The sequence below is a fragment of the Eubalaena glacialis genome, chromosome 12 (genome assembly GCF_028564815.1).
Source record: "Eubalaena glacialis isolate mEubGla1 chromosome 12, mEubGla1.1.hap2.+ XY, whole genome shotgun sequence".
NCBI classification, from domain to species: Eukaryota; Metazoa; Chordata; class Mammalia; order Artiodactyla; family Balaenidae; genus Eubalaena; species Eubalaena glacialis.
In genome coordinates, this window is record NC_083727.1 from 89,275,166 (window position 1) to 89,294,535 (window position 19,370).

Sequence of the window (19,370 nt, forward strand, 5' to 3'; positions counted from 1 at the left end):
TACTCTTGTCCTGAATACATAGACTACTAACAAACTACAACACTGTTTCTGCTTGACTGTAGGGATTTTTCTTAGCCCCTTTCCCTTCAGACCCCCAGTAGCTACTTGTAATCCCCTACAGTTGGAAAAATTGTAAAAAGATGATTTCACTTCTCTATATACTTTCAAAATAAAAGAAAAAAATATACCAAATAGCAATTATCAATGACCCTGTTCTGTGTTAATGATGCAGTGACTGGAAATTAATAACCAAAGAATAAACAAAATTGTCAAGTTACTCAGAAAGAATAACTTAAAATGCCATATTGACTGATGGATGAAATTGGAAATCAAACCTGAAATCAAACCTGAAATAGCAGTCTACTTAGAAAACACTGCAAAAAAATTGCATATTTCTAGAGTACAAGCAAACAATACCCCGAGTAAAATCTCTAGCCTCCAATTTTGCATTACCAAATAACAAAGAAAATTTGTTAATTTTTAAACTACCTAAGGGTTAACAAAGAAATAAAAAGTAAAGAAAGCAAAGAGCAAGACACTGGAAAGTTTAGTAAAGCTAGAGAAAGGAATTCTATAATTAAATTTATATAGTATTAAATAAAAAAGCAGAAAAAACTTGAGAATTGTTAAATATATGAATAAGTTCCTTGAAAATAACAATAATTATATAAACTCTATTCTAATTAGAAAGAAAACACACATATATATAAATCACAATAAAATTAAGAAATAAACATTAATTCAGATAAAATTATTATTTAAATGCCAATGATTTTAATAATTATCTCAAGTCATGTATATTAGTAAATTGACTCAATAAAGCCCTGGAAAGTGTAAGAAGTTTAGAGAATAACTAACCTTCCTAAGAGTAATAAGCAAAAATATTTATTTTGTTGATTGGTTAGTAAACCCTAAGGAATTTTTTCATCCTTTCAAACCAGTTTATTTTAAATATTTCAGAGTACAGAATAAGAAGAGTTTTCCACATCTTTGTGTAAAATAAGCACAAAACTGTAACACTGAAAACAAATGTTCTAAAAACATACATAAACTTTTAGGGGATGATGGTGGGAATGGGACAAAAACGACTGGTTCATGGGAAATGAAGCACAAAGCAAAAGAGTAACCATGATCTTGAAGTGTCCTTCGGAAGTAAAGCACAAGCAACTGACAAAAGTTTTTAAATAAATATTTTAAAAATAAATAAATATAAACACACATACAAGTCCATTATTGTATGTCTATACAAAAGTATTTAAAAATTATAAAAGTAAATAAAAGCAAATGTTACTCTATCAAATGGCTATTGTGCCATATTATTACTTCCTCATTTATTTCTATTTAAAATGTTTTAAATTGGAAATGGAAAGATTCCACCTTATTTATTATCTACTTAATACCAAGCCAACACCATGTGGCATGGTGACACAAAGTCCCATGAAATTCAGGAACAAGAAGACGGCCACTTTTACCACTAGCATTGTACTTGATCCTAGAAATTTGACCAAACAATACTATAAAACCAATTAAGTAAAATTTTTAAATCTACCATTATTTGCAGATAATACTATTATCTCCCTGGAAAGAGATAAGTGAAACTGTCTTTATAAGAACTGTGATTAAGTAAAGACACATTTCCCAGAAGAAAAAAAAAAAAAAAATTGATGAAAAGTCTGTAAAACGTTTTCCAAATATAATTTCAAATTGTAAATACTTAATTTTTTTTATTACTCCACGAAATGAAAATCAAAATCAGATACAACTTTGTGTTTCAGATTGGAAAAACTATCAGATGGGTATGGAATGTTTTTATTCCCAGCTGGGAATTAAGTCATATGAATTATTTTTAGTATATACCGATGGTAAGTACTATGCAATGTGTGGTTTAACTATTGAAAAACGTGTATATAATATACATTGAATGATCATATAATGGATAACTGTAATAGTCAGTCTTGAAATATAAAATAATAGATTGCTCATTGATAATGTGTATACATATACATATGTATATATACATATATACACAAATAATTAAAATACCAAATTACATTTTCTCTTAGTAATGGTATTAGAAGAGTTAAGTTTCATCCTTTATCTATTTTATGTATAATTGCTGATTAACATTGTATTTTCACTGAATTCTCGAAGACACCCTATGTGATAAAAACAGATGAATATATGTATATGTTTTTTCTAAGTCAGATACAACTATTTCAACAGCACTAGCACATTTTATGCTATCTTATTTTTACTAAAAACATGTTTGAAATGTGAAGTAATGGGAACAACTTTTTAGCAAGCTTACCAGAATTTGGGCACTGAAATATATTTTCATCCTTAAAAAGCTAATCTGGCTGGCCATACGTTTATTCCAATGATATCATCATTTCCATTTTTAGAACTTATCTTTTTAAATTGCCGCCAAAAGCTTCAGCATATTACTTTAAATATAGAATAGGAAAAATATTTTTTCATTTTAAGATGGAAGTCCAAATAGCTTCTAGAGTTGGGTCTGCTTAATAAAATGGGATATCATACCGCATGAAATATTTTTTCATTATTTTACCTAAAGTTAGGTGTGATTTAAAAGTGGCAGTTATGTTTTCTTCCTGTATTGTCTCCGTACTGATTTTTATAAGGTAATTATAATAAATAAGTTTTGAAATTATTATGAACATCACTTCAATGTAAGACCAAGCATAAAATCTCAAATAACATAAATTTGAATGCTTCATCTCTGATATTTTTGTATCAAAAGCAGCCTTTTTACTATGTAGCCACTGTGAATTTTGTCCTCTATGATTTTACAAAGAATATAGTATGGTTGTGATTTTATGTTTTTTCCTTTTTTTAATCTTATTAATGTGAGGGCATTAAACTGACCTCAGAAATACTGAAACAAAATTTTGTTTTTAAACTAGGAAAAAATTGGCACTCAGTTTGCTTAGGCGGCCAAACAGTAGGTTGAAGGGGGTACTGAAACTGTTTAGGCACTATTATTGTGAGGTTATGGTTGCCTATTTTCTCTTCAGACCTTTGACATATACATTATATTCTTAGTGGTGCAGCCTGGCCTTAGCAGCCTCATTTGCATGAGCCAAAGCTGTGTAGTCAGCCATGTAATTGCCCAAAGAAGCAATCCTATTATTCCAAGGGAAGATGTTTTTACTTTGCCAAATGAGAAAGCAAGCTACAATACTGATCATTAGACACATCGGAGATATGTTAAATAAATGCATTAAGCACCTTATCCACTAGACAATTTGATTTCAAGAAATACTTGCCTGTAAATCCTGGGACACATTTGCCAAAGAAATAGCCACTTAAACGTGTACCTGTTGCTCCATTTTTGCAGGGCGCAGATTTACAATCTTCAGTTTCTATTTCACAGATGTGTCTTTCACATCTTTGCAGAGAGCTACAACTGCAGGTGTGCAAATGGGCCAGGCAGAGACCTTGCACTGATGTGCTCTGGTTTCCTAAGCAGTCATCAACATTGAGTATACCGACTCTAAACACGTGACCAAGAAAACAGCTGCATCTGAAAAGCAATAAACCCAATTAGTCATATAATTTAACAGGTTTAAATGTTTATCACATATTTACTTAAATCCACAGGATGAGAACATATTAAAGAAGGCTGTGTGGTGTACTTTTAAAATATTCTTGTAGAAAGTGTCCATTCTTGGCAAAATTTAATTTTGGTTATCGTGCAGAATGATGCTTGAAAAGAACTTTGGCAACAAACAGATCTAGACTCAAATACGGGTCCTGCCACTTAACTGCTATGTGACCTGCTGAGGTGAAATGACGGTGCGTGTGTGTCAGGATTTTTGCAAAAATGTGCTGGAAAGTTCTCTAGTGTGAGTGCCTGAAAATTATGACAATTTTTGATAGTAGTATAAGTGCCTGACATTAAGCTTTTGATTACCAAAGCATTCATTTCAAAGGCATTCATCTCAAAGGCATTCATCTAAACTAAACACACTGCCAGCTACACGAGTACATAAAAAGCCAAGCCAAGCCCCCGCCCCCCATGAACTTTCCCCTTTTAGAAAGCCTTGTTTGACCTTGATAAATAAACTTTTGTGGAGACCCTGCTTTTCCCTCCCTGCTCTTTAAGTCCCACTTTTATGTTTTAAATTCACTAATAGAATGAACACTGAAACTACTAGGCACCCCACTCCGGACCCCAATAAAGGCAGAACCCCAGGTCTTCTCTGTCTCTTTACCTGAGCTGCGACCTTGCTGTGTGGCCCAGGAGTGCCATGTACCCTCCTCCACAAACTATGGTAATAAAACTTGTTTTGTCAAAGTTCTCTGATGGTTATTGCTGAGGTGCGTCTTACAATCATGATAAGACCCACACGGGCCAGTCCGGTGGCCACATGGGCTCCAGTTGGGGAAATGTCCGTGAGGGCTGCCACAGGTAGTGCAGGCCAGGTGAGGGCCCCGGGCATTCCTGGACAATGGCATCACTATTGATAGGCTGCTCCAGCATAAAACAAGTTTGAAATATTTCATCTCATGCCTAAAACTGATAGGATTTTAATTAATACTAGGTTCTATTGATAGTATTCATTCATTCACTCCTATATTCGTTCCGTAAGTATATGTTTGCATTGTTTATGTGATTGGCATTGACCTAAATGAATTAATGCTGATGTGAACAAATTTCTGGCTTTATCTCAAGGAAGGCACCCTCTGCTTACCCTAATATTTATAACTCTAATAGGTTTTATTGCAAATGCTTGAGTATCTCAGTTCTTTAGTTGCCTATAGTGTAAATTCTCTGAAGGCAGGAACAATAGCTCTCTTATTCCCTCTGAATTCTTATCACCAGTATATATGCTAGTATATGCCAGTTCCTAGCACAGAGAGAGAACCCAAGAAAACTTGTTCAATGTGCAATGATTGAATAAATAAATGAGGTGCTGGAAAGACACTCAGAATTTGCAGGGGGTGGGGAAGGTGATAAGTAGATTATTACAATATCTCTGAGGTTGGATTAAGTACAAATATTCTGGGAATTAGAGGAAATTAACCTATCTTACATGATGGGATGATGAGGCAGGTGGAGAGTTATGGTATATTGTGTGTGTGTGTGTGTGTGTGTATACTATTACACATAATGGATTATTCAAACTCAATTTTTCACTGAGTGCAATTATTCATTAAAGATATAGATGAAGGGCAATGCCAAGTATTTTTCAGATAACTCTTTAAAAGCTATATTGGGATTTTTAAATATCTATATTTCTTGAGTACATGAATGCAATTCATTGAGTCATTTTAAATTTTTTAAGTATAGATTTCAATGATTTTGAAAATCCTGATGAGACTTTAAGAGCATGCACATAAAATTAATTCCTATAGTAATTTCAATTTAGCCAATATTTTCTAGTAGTTTTTAATGTGGTTTTCTCTATTTCAAGATAATTGTGAAATATAGTCTGTGTTTCTTGTAAATTATTGAAAATATCTGTAGGTTTAATGGTGAGAGCCAGATTAGCTATCAACAAAGGAGGAATGTTTTTCTGAAGTTAGAGAGATACTGATTTTTAACTTGTATTTTCTTCATTTCATATACACACATCTTTTGAGTACTTCAGTTATTTATTAAGTGTATTGAACAAATATTCTTGGGTCTTCTTTATATGCTAGGTATCACCTTAGGTAATGTGGATTATGAGATATCATTTTAATGATTATAACTTATATAATATACCACATTTATTCCTTTGGATATTGCATACACGTACATATAAGTCATAAGAAAAAGAAAGCATAAGGTGAGAAAGATACCTAAAATATAGTGAAAATTTTTGTTCTAAGTTGTTTTGATTTTCAAATATCCCTTGACAACTATTCAAAGGACACTTAAAATAATCATATAAACATGATAATGAGTTGAGAAGAGCAATGTCAAATCACTCTGTTATTATTAATGAAAATTAACCTACTGAACCTAAGTCATTACACTCATAAAAGTATATGATGGTAGGTGTTTGGAGCCAGCAAGAGTGTCAAAGTTCAGTTAGTTCAAACCTTTCTTCTTGTTACTGTAAAAAACTTGGCCATTTAATGCAGTTTGCCAAGGATCACTGAGATTGTTAATGGCAGGCAGTATAGTGAATGCTTTGATATATTCAAAGCACCAGGCTTGGCTCTAATTTTTCTTCTCTAACTTATTTTATAAATAATTTTCTCTTTTTATATATAATTATAATAAATATATAAATTATATATATATAACTTTATAAATAATTTTTATTTATAAATAATTTTCTTATCTGTAAAATCATCAGTACTAGATCTACTTCATAGAGGAGGATTAAGTATATTAATTACTGGGCAGGTTACTCTGTCACCAGCTATATCAAATGTGCTTATGTTTACCTGAAATAAAGTTATAGAACACAATTACTCCCCTTCAATGCCCTCTCACTTGCCACCCCCTATGACGCTGCAAAAAAAAAAAAAAAAAAAAAAAAATCTAGGTAAACTCTAAACAACTGTCACATGGCATATAAGTCTGTCTATACCATGCCTGGTTTAATCACATTTTATAGATTAATTATTAATAACGCTCATTCACTTTGAAAAGTATTTGGGTTGGGATGGTAAATTACATGAGGTCCTCATCATATAGTTTCCGCCTTGTTTTAATTTAATTAAATTAATAATAATTTGTATTATTTTCTTCCTAGTCTATTTCTCTTAACCTTTCAGAGTCAAATTGTTGTCTCTTTTAAACAATACAGAATTAGGTTTGTTTTAGTTCTATATTTCAGCTATTTTAATAGATGTTACAGTTACTGTGTGTATGTGTGTGTGTGTGCAAATGTCTGTGTCTATAAAATCCTTTTATTTCCTGTTTTACTCTGTGAATTGCATTTGGTTTCTTTGTTTTATTAGCTTCTGGTATGATTTATATCTTATAATTTGTAATATTTGTCAGATTCTGATCTTCTTTTAAATTTATGTAATCTACTTGGCCTTCTATTTCTTGGTTGAACAACTTCAGAGATTATCTACTGAAATATTGTAATAAAAATCAGAAAATTAGAACATTTATATATTTTTCCATTTAACTTTAGTTCATTATATCTTGTTTTATTATTTATTTTGCTTTTGTTTAAAATTTCAAATTAAACACTCAAATCTCCATTTGCTCTATTCCTCTTAAAAAAAATAAGAAGATTGATACACCTACAGTTCATCCTAATGTGCCCTGTTTCTAAATTTGTTTGTTTGTTTTTTGGTATAATGGATGTAGTCATGATTTTGGGATTGTTTAACTTTATATCCACATTTAAATACACTCCACACTCATCTTTAATTCACTTCTGGAGCTTTTCCCTCCATCATTGGCAAGATTCTTGTGCTGAACAATAACCCTTCCTTCATGGGAAGAGGTTAAAATATTAAGAGGAGACTGGAAGAAGTTGATTCCAACCCTCATGGATGACTTTGACGGGTTCAAGATTTCAGTGAAGGAAGGAATTGCAGATGTTGTAGAAACAGCAAGAGAACTGGAATTAGGTGTGGAGCCTGAAATGTGACTGAATTGCTGCAACCTCATGATAAAACTTGAGAAGATGAAGAGTTACTTCTTATGGATGGGAAGAGAAGGTGGTTTCTTGATATGGAAATTACTCCTGGTGAAGATGCTGTAAAGATTGTTGATATTACAACAAAGGATTTAGAATATTACATAAACGTAGTTGATAAAGCATGGTCAGGGTTTAAGAGGATAGACTCCAATTTTGAAAGAACTTCTATTGTGGGTAAAATGTTATCAGACTACACTGCATGCTATGAAGAAATCAGTCCTGAAAGGAAAAGTCAATTGATGATGCAAAATTTATTGTTGTCTCATTTTTAGAAATTGCCGCAGACCCCCCAGCCTTCAGGAACCACACTGCTCAGTCAGCAGCCATCAGCATGGAGGCAAGACTCTCCACCAGCAAAAAGATTCAGATTCACTAGTCTCAGATGATGGTAAACAGTTTTTAGCAATAAAATGTATTTAGAATAAGGTGTGTACATTGTTTTTAGATATAATGCTATTGTACATTTAGATTTACAGTACAGTGTAAACATAACTTTTGTATGTACTTGGAAACCGAAAACTTCCTGTGACTCCCTATATTGCGATATTCACTTTATTGCAGTGGTCTGAAACTGAACTCAGCATATCTCTGAGGTGTGCCTATAGTAATTTTTTTAAATTATATAAACCTTTTTCTTAGATTTTTATTATGAGATCACCTTTTTGATGTAGTCTAATTTAAACTGATTTAACAAAAAATTGTATTGATAAAAATATAAAAGCAAAGGAAAATAACTAAAAAATGTCAGTAAAAATGACTTTAATCATAACATACTATGCATGAAGGCGATTTCACGTAAACCCATGTATCTATATGTAAATTGCACAGAGTGGTAATTCTTCCAAAGTTCTCCCTATTTCAACATAGGAGTTTTTGCTACAGTTGGCAACAGCCAACTGTCCCCTTCAATTTGCTTATCTACCCATGCTTGAGGAAATTGGATCTCTTATTTCTGGACTTTAAATACAGACCTTATACTCTTCAGTATTTAGTTACTATCTTTCCAAATTGATAGTCTAAACCAACTTAGAGCAATATTTTCTGTTTATAATATATTACTGTCTGACTCATATTTCTGGTCTTTGTGGCACCCTTTTTACTTCATATAATAGAATTTATAGGTATAACCTATCTACACATCTAATAATGTAAAAAATCAAGATGATGCTCTAAGTCTGATATAAGATGATGTAAAAGGACACTAATTTGTAATTGAATGCATTTATGTATAAAAAATACATCTTTAGTAGAAATGACTGAAGTAGAAGATATATTGAAGTGGTTAGCTATTTGCACCCAAAGGCAGAATTACTATGGGTGAGGCAATTATAATTGGAGACTGAGAATTGTAGTTTGGTATTAGAAATTCAAAGTAGGATGATATAATGTTCCAATGTGGTTAATAAATTTTAACAAATTCCTGAATAGAACATAGTATTTTATTGGTTAACATAAAAGTTTCATTCTTGGAAAATCCAAAGATTATTAACATTTTGTAGAAATATTTTGTGTCAGTGAGTAAAATGAAATTAAGATCTTGACTCAGATATTTATTGCAAGGTTTTATATACATACATAATGTATGATGAGACTCTTGGAAATTGTAAAAACCATGGAACACCTTTTTTTGTTCAGGTGTTCACCAATCACCTGCTAAATGCCAGTTGTTGCAGCCAATTATACTGAATATTAGAATGACCCTAGAAATTTCCAAAATGTCCCCAGAACACTAGATCATTTCTTTGAATGATCATTGACATAAAATAAATTTCTCCAGTTTACTAAAGCACTCACCATTTTCACCTAATCATGTACTAGTGTGCCAAGCATTTTGTTAACATTATTAATAATATGCATATATATGCTCATATATGTGTACATGGATACACAGTGCTAAAATAAATTGCTATTAAGTTGAAAGCTATTCAGTTACAAGTATATCAGTTTTGTAAAAACTGTCAAGAAAATTACAGTGCTCCACATATATTTTTTATAATTTTAAAATATTCTTATAATTTCATAGAATTTTTACTTTGAGAAAATAAATTGAGCTAATGGAAAACTTCATGAATAAGCTAATGAAATAACTCTATTATTAAATAAATTAAGTTGATTTATATTTAAATTAGAAAGAAGTGAATAATATGCATGAAAGGACAAAGAAACACATTAGGTGAAAGTCTGTATGTTGAAAATATGGTCTCAGTATTAAATATTGTGATTTAATAGTTTTATTCACCATTTAGATTTTTAATAGAAAAATATTCTAGAAATACAAGACATTAAATATATTACTCTACGTATTACTCTGAGTCCTCAGATTATGGTCCATATGTCTTATATACAGCAGATGCTCCATTAATATTGTTTTACTATGTAATCATAAAACGTATCTTAAAATTGGGTGAAGCCCAAGAGAAAAGTCATCTTAAAAGTTTTGAATAAATAGCTTCAAAAAATTCATAGTCTTAGAAGATAATTTGAAAAGCAATGCAAAAAATGTTAGACATATAAAAAGCTATCTAGATATTATGGACTAAAATAAAAATATGGCCCGGGTAACACAGAATCATCTCACATGCATAAAAACATTTTTATTATTTGACATATGAAAAAGGCATGAAAAGTCATAGAGCCTGAAGCTATAATATAGTCAAACTTTGACTGTATATGCTTAACACCATATTGGTTTGCTCCCAAAAGAGAGAGAGAGAAAAAAAAAAAAGATACCTGAGACAGAATTGTGTATACATTAGCTAAGTTTCAACCCATACTATAGTTGAAACTTAATTATACAAAAATGCTTCCTTTAATTAAATTTATTATAATTAATTTTGGCATGCATATGGACAATATAATAATATCTATTTTGGAATTGTTTAAATGAATTAAGTAATGACCTCTATATCATTTTACTATAAAGCTTAAGGAAGCAAGGTGATCTCATTTTCCAGTGGACAATAAAGAGGAAAAAATATATCAGTGCACGTAAATGCAATAGTCAAAAGGATCCAGCCACTAGAGAAAATGTGGTTTACTGCAGCGGTCCCCGACTTTTTGGCACCAGGGACCAGTTTCGTGGAAGACAGTTTTTCCACGAACGGGGTGGTGGTGGGGGGATGCTTCAGGCGGTAACGTGAGCAACGGTACAGGCGGTAACGCGAGCAATGATTGGGGCAGTAATGTGAGCAATGGGGAGCAATGGGGAGTGGCAGATGAAGCTCTGCCCACTCTCCTGCCACTCACCTCCTGCTGTGCAGTGCAGTTCCTGCCAGGGGACCCCTGGTTTAGTGCTACAACGACTAATCAAAACCAAAAATAAAGACATACATACATACATACATACACACAAACAATAAGCCATTTTTATATATAGTCCAGTTTATTTTTCTTTTTCCAAAAGTAAAATGTAACACAAAAACTTTTGCAAAGTTTGCAGGTTAAACCAAAAATTAAAAATTAACAGAAAACAGGGAGAAAACCTCGAGGACTGCAGAGCAGAGGGTTGGAAAATGCCTGCATCCGGACTTGAACCGCAAATTACCAGAATTACCCGTTTTGAGATCTGCTCCACCTCAGGACTCCCCGATACATTAGAAATACATCTACACGTGGAACTGCTCCTACAGAACACCCACTGAACGCTGGCAGAAGACGTCAGACCTCCCAAAAGGCAAGAAACTCCACACGTACCGGCGTAGGGAAAAAGAAAAAAGAAATAACAGAGACAAAAGAATAGGGACGGGACCTGCACCTGTGGGAGGGAGCTGTGAAGGAGGAAAGGTTTCCACACACTAGGAAGCCCCTTCGCAGGCGGAGACTGCGGGTGGCAGAGGGGGGAAGCTTCGGAGCCACGGAGAAGAGCGCAGCCACAGGGGTGCGGAGGGCAAAGCAGAGAGATTCCCGCACAGAGGATCGGTGCCGAGTAGCACTCACCAGCCCAAGAGGCTTGTCTGCTCACCCGCCGGGGCAGGCGGGGGCTGGGAGCTGAGGCTCGGGCTTCGGTCGGATCGCAGGGAGAGGACTGGGGTTGGCGGCGTGAACACAGCCTGAAGGGGTTAGTGCACCACAGCTAGCCAGGAGGGAGCCCGAGAAAAAGTCTGCAGCTGCCGAAGAGGCAAGAGACTTTTTCTTGCCTCTTTGTTTCGCGGCGTGCAAGGAGAGGGGATTCAGAGCGCTGCCTGAACGAGCTCCAGAGACGGGCGCGAGCCGCGGCTATCAGCGCGGACCCCAGAGACGGGCATGAGACGCTAAGGCTGCTGCTGCCGCCACCAAGAAGCCTGTGTGCAAGCACAGGTCACTATCCACACCGCCCCTCCCGGGAGCCTGTGCAGCCCGCCACGGCCAGGCTCCCGTGATCCGGGGACAACTTCCCCAGGAGAACGCACGGCGCGCCTCGGGCTGGTGCAACGTCACGCCAGCTTCTGCCGCCGCAGGCTCGCCCTGCATCCTCCGTAACACTCCCTCCCCCCGGCCTGAGTGAGCCAGAGCCCCCGAAGCAGCTGCTCCTTTAACCCAGTTCTGTCTGGGCGGGGAACAGATGCCCTCAGGCGACCTACACGCAGAGGTGGGTCCAAATCCAAAGCTGAACCCGGGGAGCTGTGCAAACAAAGAAGAGAAAGGGAAATCTCTCCCAGCAGCCTCAGAAGCAGCGGATTAAAGTTCCACAATCAACCTAATGTACCTGCATCTGTGGAATACCTGAATAGACAACGAATCATCCCAAATTTAGGAGGTGGGCTTTGGGAGCAGGATATATTAATTTTTCCCCTTTTCCTTTTTTTGTGAGTGTATATGTGTATGCTTCTGGGTGAGATTTTGTCTGTATAGCTTTGCTCTCACCATTTGTCCTAGGGTTCGGTCCATCCGTTTTTTTTTTTACTTAAAAAATTTTTTTTCTTAATAAATATTTTCTTAATAATTTTTTCTTTATTTTCTATCTGTAAAAATTAAAAAAATTATTTCTTAATAAGTTTTTTCATATTTTTTATTTTAAAAAATTAAAAAAAAATTTTTAATAAATTTTATTTCTTAATAATTTTTTTTATTTTTTATTATAAAAAATTAATAAATTTATTTTTAAAAAAATCTTTCTTTCTTTCTTTCTATTTTTTCTCCCTTTTATTCTGAGCCGTGTGGATGAAAGGGGCTTGGTGCTCCAGCCAGGCATCAGGGCTGTGCCTCTGAGGTGGGAGAGCCAACTTCAGGGCACTGGTCCACAAGAGACCTCCCAGATCCACGTAATACCAAACGGTGAAAATGTCTCAGAGATCTCCAACTCAACATCAAGACTCAGCTTCACTCAACGACCAGCAAGCTACAGTGCTGGACACCCTATGCCAAACAACTAGCAAGACAGGAACACAGCCCCATCCATTAGCAGAGAGGCTGACTAAAATCATAATAAGGCCACAGACACCCCAAAACGCACCACCAGACGTGGACGTGCCCACCAGAAACACAAGATACAGCCTCATCCACCAGAACACAGGCACTAGTACGCTCCACCAGGAAGCTTACACAACCCACTGAACCAACATTACCCACTGGGGACAGATACAAAAAACAATGGGAACTACGAACCAGCAGCCTGTGAAAAGGAGATCCCAAACACAGTAAGATAAGCAAAATGAGAAGACAAAAAAACACACAGCAGGTGAAGGAGCAGGGTCAAAACACACCAGACCTAACAAATGAAGAGGAAATAGGCAGTTTACCTGAAAAAGAATTCAGAATAATGATAGTAAAGATGATCCAAAATCTTGGAAATAGAATAGACAAAATGCAAGAAACATTTAACAAGGACGTAGAAGAAATAAAGAGGAACCAAGCAATGATGAAAAACACAATAAATGAAATTAAAAATACTCTAGACGGGTTCAATAGCAGAATAACTGAGGCAGAAGAACGGATAAGTGACCTGGAAGATAAAAGAGTGGAAATAACTACTGCAGAGCAGAATAAACAAAAAAGAATGAAAAGAACTGAGGACAGTCTCAGAGACCTCTGGGACAACATTAAAAACACCAACATTCGAATTATAGGGGTCCCAGAAGAAGAAGAGAAAAAGAAAGGGACTGAGAAAATATTTGAAGAGATTATAGTTGAAAACTTCCCTAATATGGGAAAGCAAATAGTTAATCAATTCCTGGAAGCACAGAGAGTCCCATACAGGATAAATCCAAGGAGAAACACGCCAAGACACATATTAATCAAACTATCAAAAATTAAATATAAAGAAAACATTAAAAGCAGCAAGGGAAAAAAAAAAAACAAATAACACACAAGGGAATCCCCATAAGGTTAACAGCTGATCTTTCAGCAGAAACTCTCCAAGCCAGAAGGGAGTGGCAGGACATATTTAAAGTGATGAAGGAGAAAAACCTACAACCAAGATTACTCTACCCAGCAAGGATGTCATTCAGATTTGATGGAGAAATTACAAACTTTACAGACAAGCAAAAGCTGAGAGAGTTCAGCACCACCAAACCAGCTTTACAACAAATGCTAAAGGAACTTCTCTAGGCAAGAAACACAAGAGAAGGAAAACACCTACAATAACAAACACAAAACATTTAAGAAAATGGGAATAGGACCATACATATCGATAATTACCTTAAATGTAAATGGATTAAATGCTCCCACCAAAAGACACAGACTGGCTGAATGGATACAAAAACAAGACCCATATATATGCTGTCTACAAGAGACCCACTTCAGACCTAGAGACACATACAGACTGAAAGTGAGGGGATGGAAAAAGATAGTCCATGCAAATGGAAATCAAAAGAAAGCTGGAGTAGCAATTCTCATATCAGAAAAAATAGACTTTAAAATAAAGACTATTATAAGAGACAAAGAAGGACACTATATAATGATCAAGGGATCGATCCAAGAGGAAGGTATAACAATTGTAAATATTTATGCACCCGACATAGGAGCACCTCAATACATAAGGCAAATACTAACAGCCATAAAAGGGGAAATCAACAGTAACACAATCATAGTAGGGGACTTTAACACCCCACTTTCACCAATGGACAGATCATCCAAAATGAAAATAAATAAGGAAACACAAGCTTTAAATGATACATTAAACAAGATGGACTTAATTGATATTTATAGGACATTCCATCCATAAACAATAGAATACATATTTTTCTCAAGTGCTCATGGGACATTCTCCGGGATAGATCATATCTTATGTCACAAATCAAGCCTTGGTAAATTTAAGAAAATTGAAATCGTATCAAGTATCTTTTCCGACCACAACGCTATGAGACTAGATATCAATTACAGGAAAAGATCTGTTAAAAATACAAACACATGGAGGCTACACAATACACTACTTAATAACGAAGTGATCACTGAAGAAATCAAAGGGGAAATCAAAAAATACCTAGAAACAAATGACAATGGAGACACAACGACCCAAAACCTATGGGATGCAGCAAAAGCAGTGCTAAGAGGGAAGTTTATAGCAATACAAGCCTACCTCAAGAAACAGGAAACATCTCGAATAAAGAACCTAAACTTGCACCTGAAGCAATTAGAGAAAGAAGAACAAAAAAAACCCAAAGCTAACAGAAGGAAAGAAATCATAAAGATCAGATCAGGAATAAATGAAAAAGAAATGAAGGAGACAATAGCAAAGATCAATGAAACTAAAAGCTGGTTCTTTGAGAAAATAAACAAAATTGATAAACCATTAGCCAGACTCATCAAGAGAAAAAGGGAGAAGACTCAAATCAATAGAATTAGAAATGAAAAAGGAGAAGTAACCACTGACACTGCAGAAATACAAACGATCATGAGAGATTACTACAAGCAACTCTATGCCAATAAAATGGACAACCTGGAAGAAATGGACAGATTCTTAGAAATGCACAACCTGCTGAGACTGAACCAGGAAGAAATAGAAAATATGAACAGGCCAATCATAAGCACTGAAATTGAAACTGTGATTAAAAATCTTCCTACAAACAAAAGCCCAGGACCAGATGGCTTCACAAGCGAATTCTATCAAACATTTAGAGAAGAGCTAACACCTATCCTTCTCAAACTCTTCCAAAATATTGCAGAGGGAGGAACACTCCCAAACTCATTCTACGAGGCCACCATCACCCTGATACCAAAACCAGACAAAGATGTCACAAAGAAAGAAAACTACAGGCCAATATCACTGATGAACATAGATGCAAAAATCCTCAACAAAATACTAGCAAACAGAATCCAACAGCACATTAAAAGGATCATACACCATGATCAAGTGGGGTTTATTCCAGGAATGCAAGGATTCTTCAATATATGCAAATCAATCAACTTGATACACCATATTAACAAATTGAAGGAGAAAAACCATATGATCATCTCAATAGATGCAGAGAAAGCTTTCAACAAAATTCAACACCCATTTATGATAAAAGCCCTGCAGAAAGTAGGCATAGAGGGAACTTTCCTCAACATAATAAAGGCCATATATGACAAACCCACAGCCAACATTGTCCGCAATGGTGAAAAACTGAAACCATTTCCACTAAGATCAGGAACACGAAAAGGTTGCCCACTCTCACCACTATTATTCAACATAGTTTTGGAAGCCTTAGCCACAACAATCAGACAAGAAAAAGAAATAAAAGGAATCCAAATCGGAAAAGAAGAATTAAAGCTGTCGCTGTTTGCAGATGACATGATACTATACATAGGGAATCCTAAAGATGCTACCAGAAAACTACTAGAGCTAATCAATGGATTTGGTAAAGTAGCAGGATACAAAATTAATGCATAGAAATCTCTTGCATTCCTGTACACTAATGATGAAAAATCTGAAAGTGAAATTAGGAAAACACTCCCGTTTACCATTGCAACAAAAAGAATAAAATATCTAGGAATAAACCTACCTAAGGAGACAAAAGACCTGTATGCAGAAAATTATGACACTGATGAAAGAAATTAAAGATGATACAAATAGATGGAGAGATATACCATGTTCTTGGATTGGAAGAATCAACATTGTGAAAATGACTCTACTACCCAAAGCAATCTACAGATTCAATGCAATCCCTTTCAAACTACCACTGGCATTTTTCATAGAACTAGACCAAAAATTTCACAATTTGTATGGAAACACAAAAGACCCCGAATAGCCAAAGCAATCTTGAGAACGAAAAATGGAGCTGGAGGAATGAGGCTCCCTGACTTCAGACTATATTACAAAGCTACAGTAATCAAGACAGTTTGGTACTGGCACAAAAACAGAAACATAGATCAATGGAACAGGATAGAAAGCCCAGAGATAAACCCATGCACATATGGTCACCTTATCTCTGATAAAGGAGGCAAGCATATACAGTGGAGAAAAGACAGCCTCTTCAATAAGTGGTGCTGGGAAAACTGGACAGGTACATGTAAAAGTATGAAATTAGAACACTCCCTGACACCATACACAAAAAAAACTCAAAATGGATTAAAGACCTAAGTGTAAGGCCAGACACTATCAAACTCTTAGAGGAAAACATAGGCAGAACACTCTATGACATAAATCACAGAGAGATCCTTTTTGACCCAGCTCCTAGAGAAATGGAAATAAAAACACAAATAAACAAATGGGACCTAATGAAACTGAAAAGCTTTTGCACAGCAAAGGAAACCATAAACAAGACCAAAAGACAACCCTCAGAATGGGAGAATGTATTTGCAAATGAAGCAACTGACAAACGATTAATCTCCAAAATTTACAAGCAGCTCATGCAGCTCAATAACAAAAAAACGAACAACCCAATCCAAAAATGGGCAGAAGACCTAAATAGACATTTCTCCAAAGAAGATATACAGATTGCCAACCGACACATGAAAGAATGCTCAACATCATTAATCATTAGAGAAATGCAAATCAAAACTACAATGAGATATCATCTCACACCAGTCAGAATGGCCATCATCAAAAAACCTAGAAACAATAAATGCTGGAGAGGGTGTGGAGAAAAGAGAATACTCTTGCACTGTTGGTGGGAATGTAAATTGATACAGCCACTATGGAGAACAGTATGGAGGTTCCTTAACATACTACAAATAGAACTACCATACGACCCAGCAATCCCACTACTGGGCATATACCCTGAGAAAACCATAATTCAAAAAGAGTCATGTACCAAAATGTTCATTGCAGCTCTATTTACAATAGCCAGGACATGGAAGCAACCTAAGTGTCCATCATCGGATGAATGGATAAAGAAGATGTGGCACATATATACAATGGAATATTACTCAGCCATAAAAAGAAATGAAATGGAGGTATTTGTAGTGAGGTGGATGGAGTTAGAGTCTGTCATACCGAGTGAAGTAAGTCAGAAAGAGAAAAACAAATACAGTATGCTAACACATATATATGGAATCTAAGGAAAAAAAAAAAAAAAAACGTCATGAAGAACCTAGTGGCAAGATGGGAATAAAGACACAGACCTACTAGAGAATGGACTTGAGGATATGGGGAGGGGGAGGTGTAAGATGTGACAGGGTGAGAGAGTGGCATGAACATATATACACTACCAAATGTAAAATAGATAGCTAGTGGGAAGCAGCCGCATAGCACAGGGAGATCAGCTCGGTGCTTTGTGACCATCTAGAGGGGTGGGATAGGGAGGGTGGGAGGGAGGGAGATGCAAGAGGGAAGAGATATGGGAACATATGTATACGTATAACTGATTCACTTTGTTATAAAGCAGAAACTAACAGACCATTGTAAAGCAATTATACTCCAATAAAGATGTTTAAAAAAAAAATTTAACAGAAAACAAGAAATTCATATCTTAATAAAAAGGCACTGATATCACGGCAGAAATTACAATAGTCTTAGAAATTAATAATCATAAGACTTCTTGGTTCAGAAATAACTTTTTAAAACACGAGTAAAATATATTTCTGTGGCAAATTCACATAAATATATGTTTATACAAGGTTCCTGACTCTACAGACATAGGTCTTGATACTATATCTGCTTTTATCATGGACTTTTAGATTTTACACTTTGAAATAGGACTCTTGCTTATGACTGAAAAATAGTGTTTTTGGTTATACTTAGCATTACATGGACAATGTGAAACTCCCAAAATAGACTGTAGAGAAACAAGTTTAATTTAAGTTTCCAGAAAGAAAGCCATAAAATTCAGTGCTATAAAACAAACTACTTGTGTCTTTAGAAAGTGAAAATAATAGTTATTTTAGTAGTTTAAAAAAATATTTGCTTTCTAAATGAAATGAAATGACCATGAGATGTGTTCTGAGGAGAATATTAATTTACCTACGGATGGTGCATTACTTGATCTCATTTCCACAACATTTTGCACAACGTTTTCTAATTAGGGAGTGCTCAATAAATGTTTGATGAGTGTATGAATGACTTGATTTCATTTTGTTAAATGTCTGGTAGCAAGCAGGGATTGGTGACTTGCACATAAACTTTAAGTTCATACATGCGTTGGAGCCATGAACACTTCACAGTCTTTCCTGGTTTTCTGAAATTATGATCCCATACTTGACAAAAACTATCTGGAAGTCCTGAGGAACAAAACTTTGGTGGGATTTTTTTGTCCCCATTAAGGTTTTCCAAATACCCAGAAAATATTTTTGAATATTTTAGGGCAAAAATGTGGTCAGGCTCAAACCTGCGTTAAATACTTCATTTACATTATACACTTTAAGCTGTACTATTATGAAGTATATATCAATAGAAAAATATTTTTGCATGAATGA

General features: G+C 35.1%; 1 protein-coding gene across 1 annotated transcript in view; it reads right to left on the reverse strand.

Annotated features, from left to right (window-relative positions):
- EYS (eyes shut homolog) overlaps positions 1-19,370 on the reverse strand; it is a 1,734,738-nt gene that overhangs the window by 1,557,506 nt on the left and 157,862 nt on the right. The window contains exon 9 of the mRNA XM_061207220.1: positions 3,284-3,544. Coding sequence (XP_061063203.1) covers positions 3,284-3,544 — 261 coding nt within the window. The remainder of the gene's footprint in view (positions 1-3,283; positions 3,545-19,370) is intronic.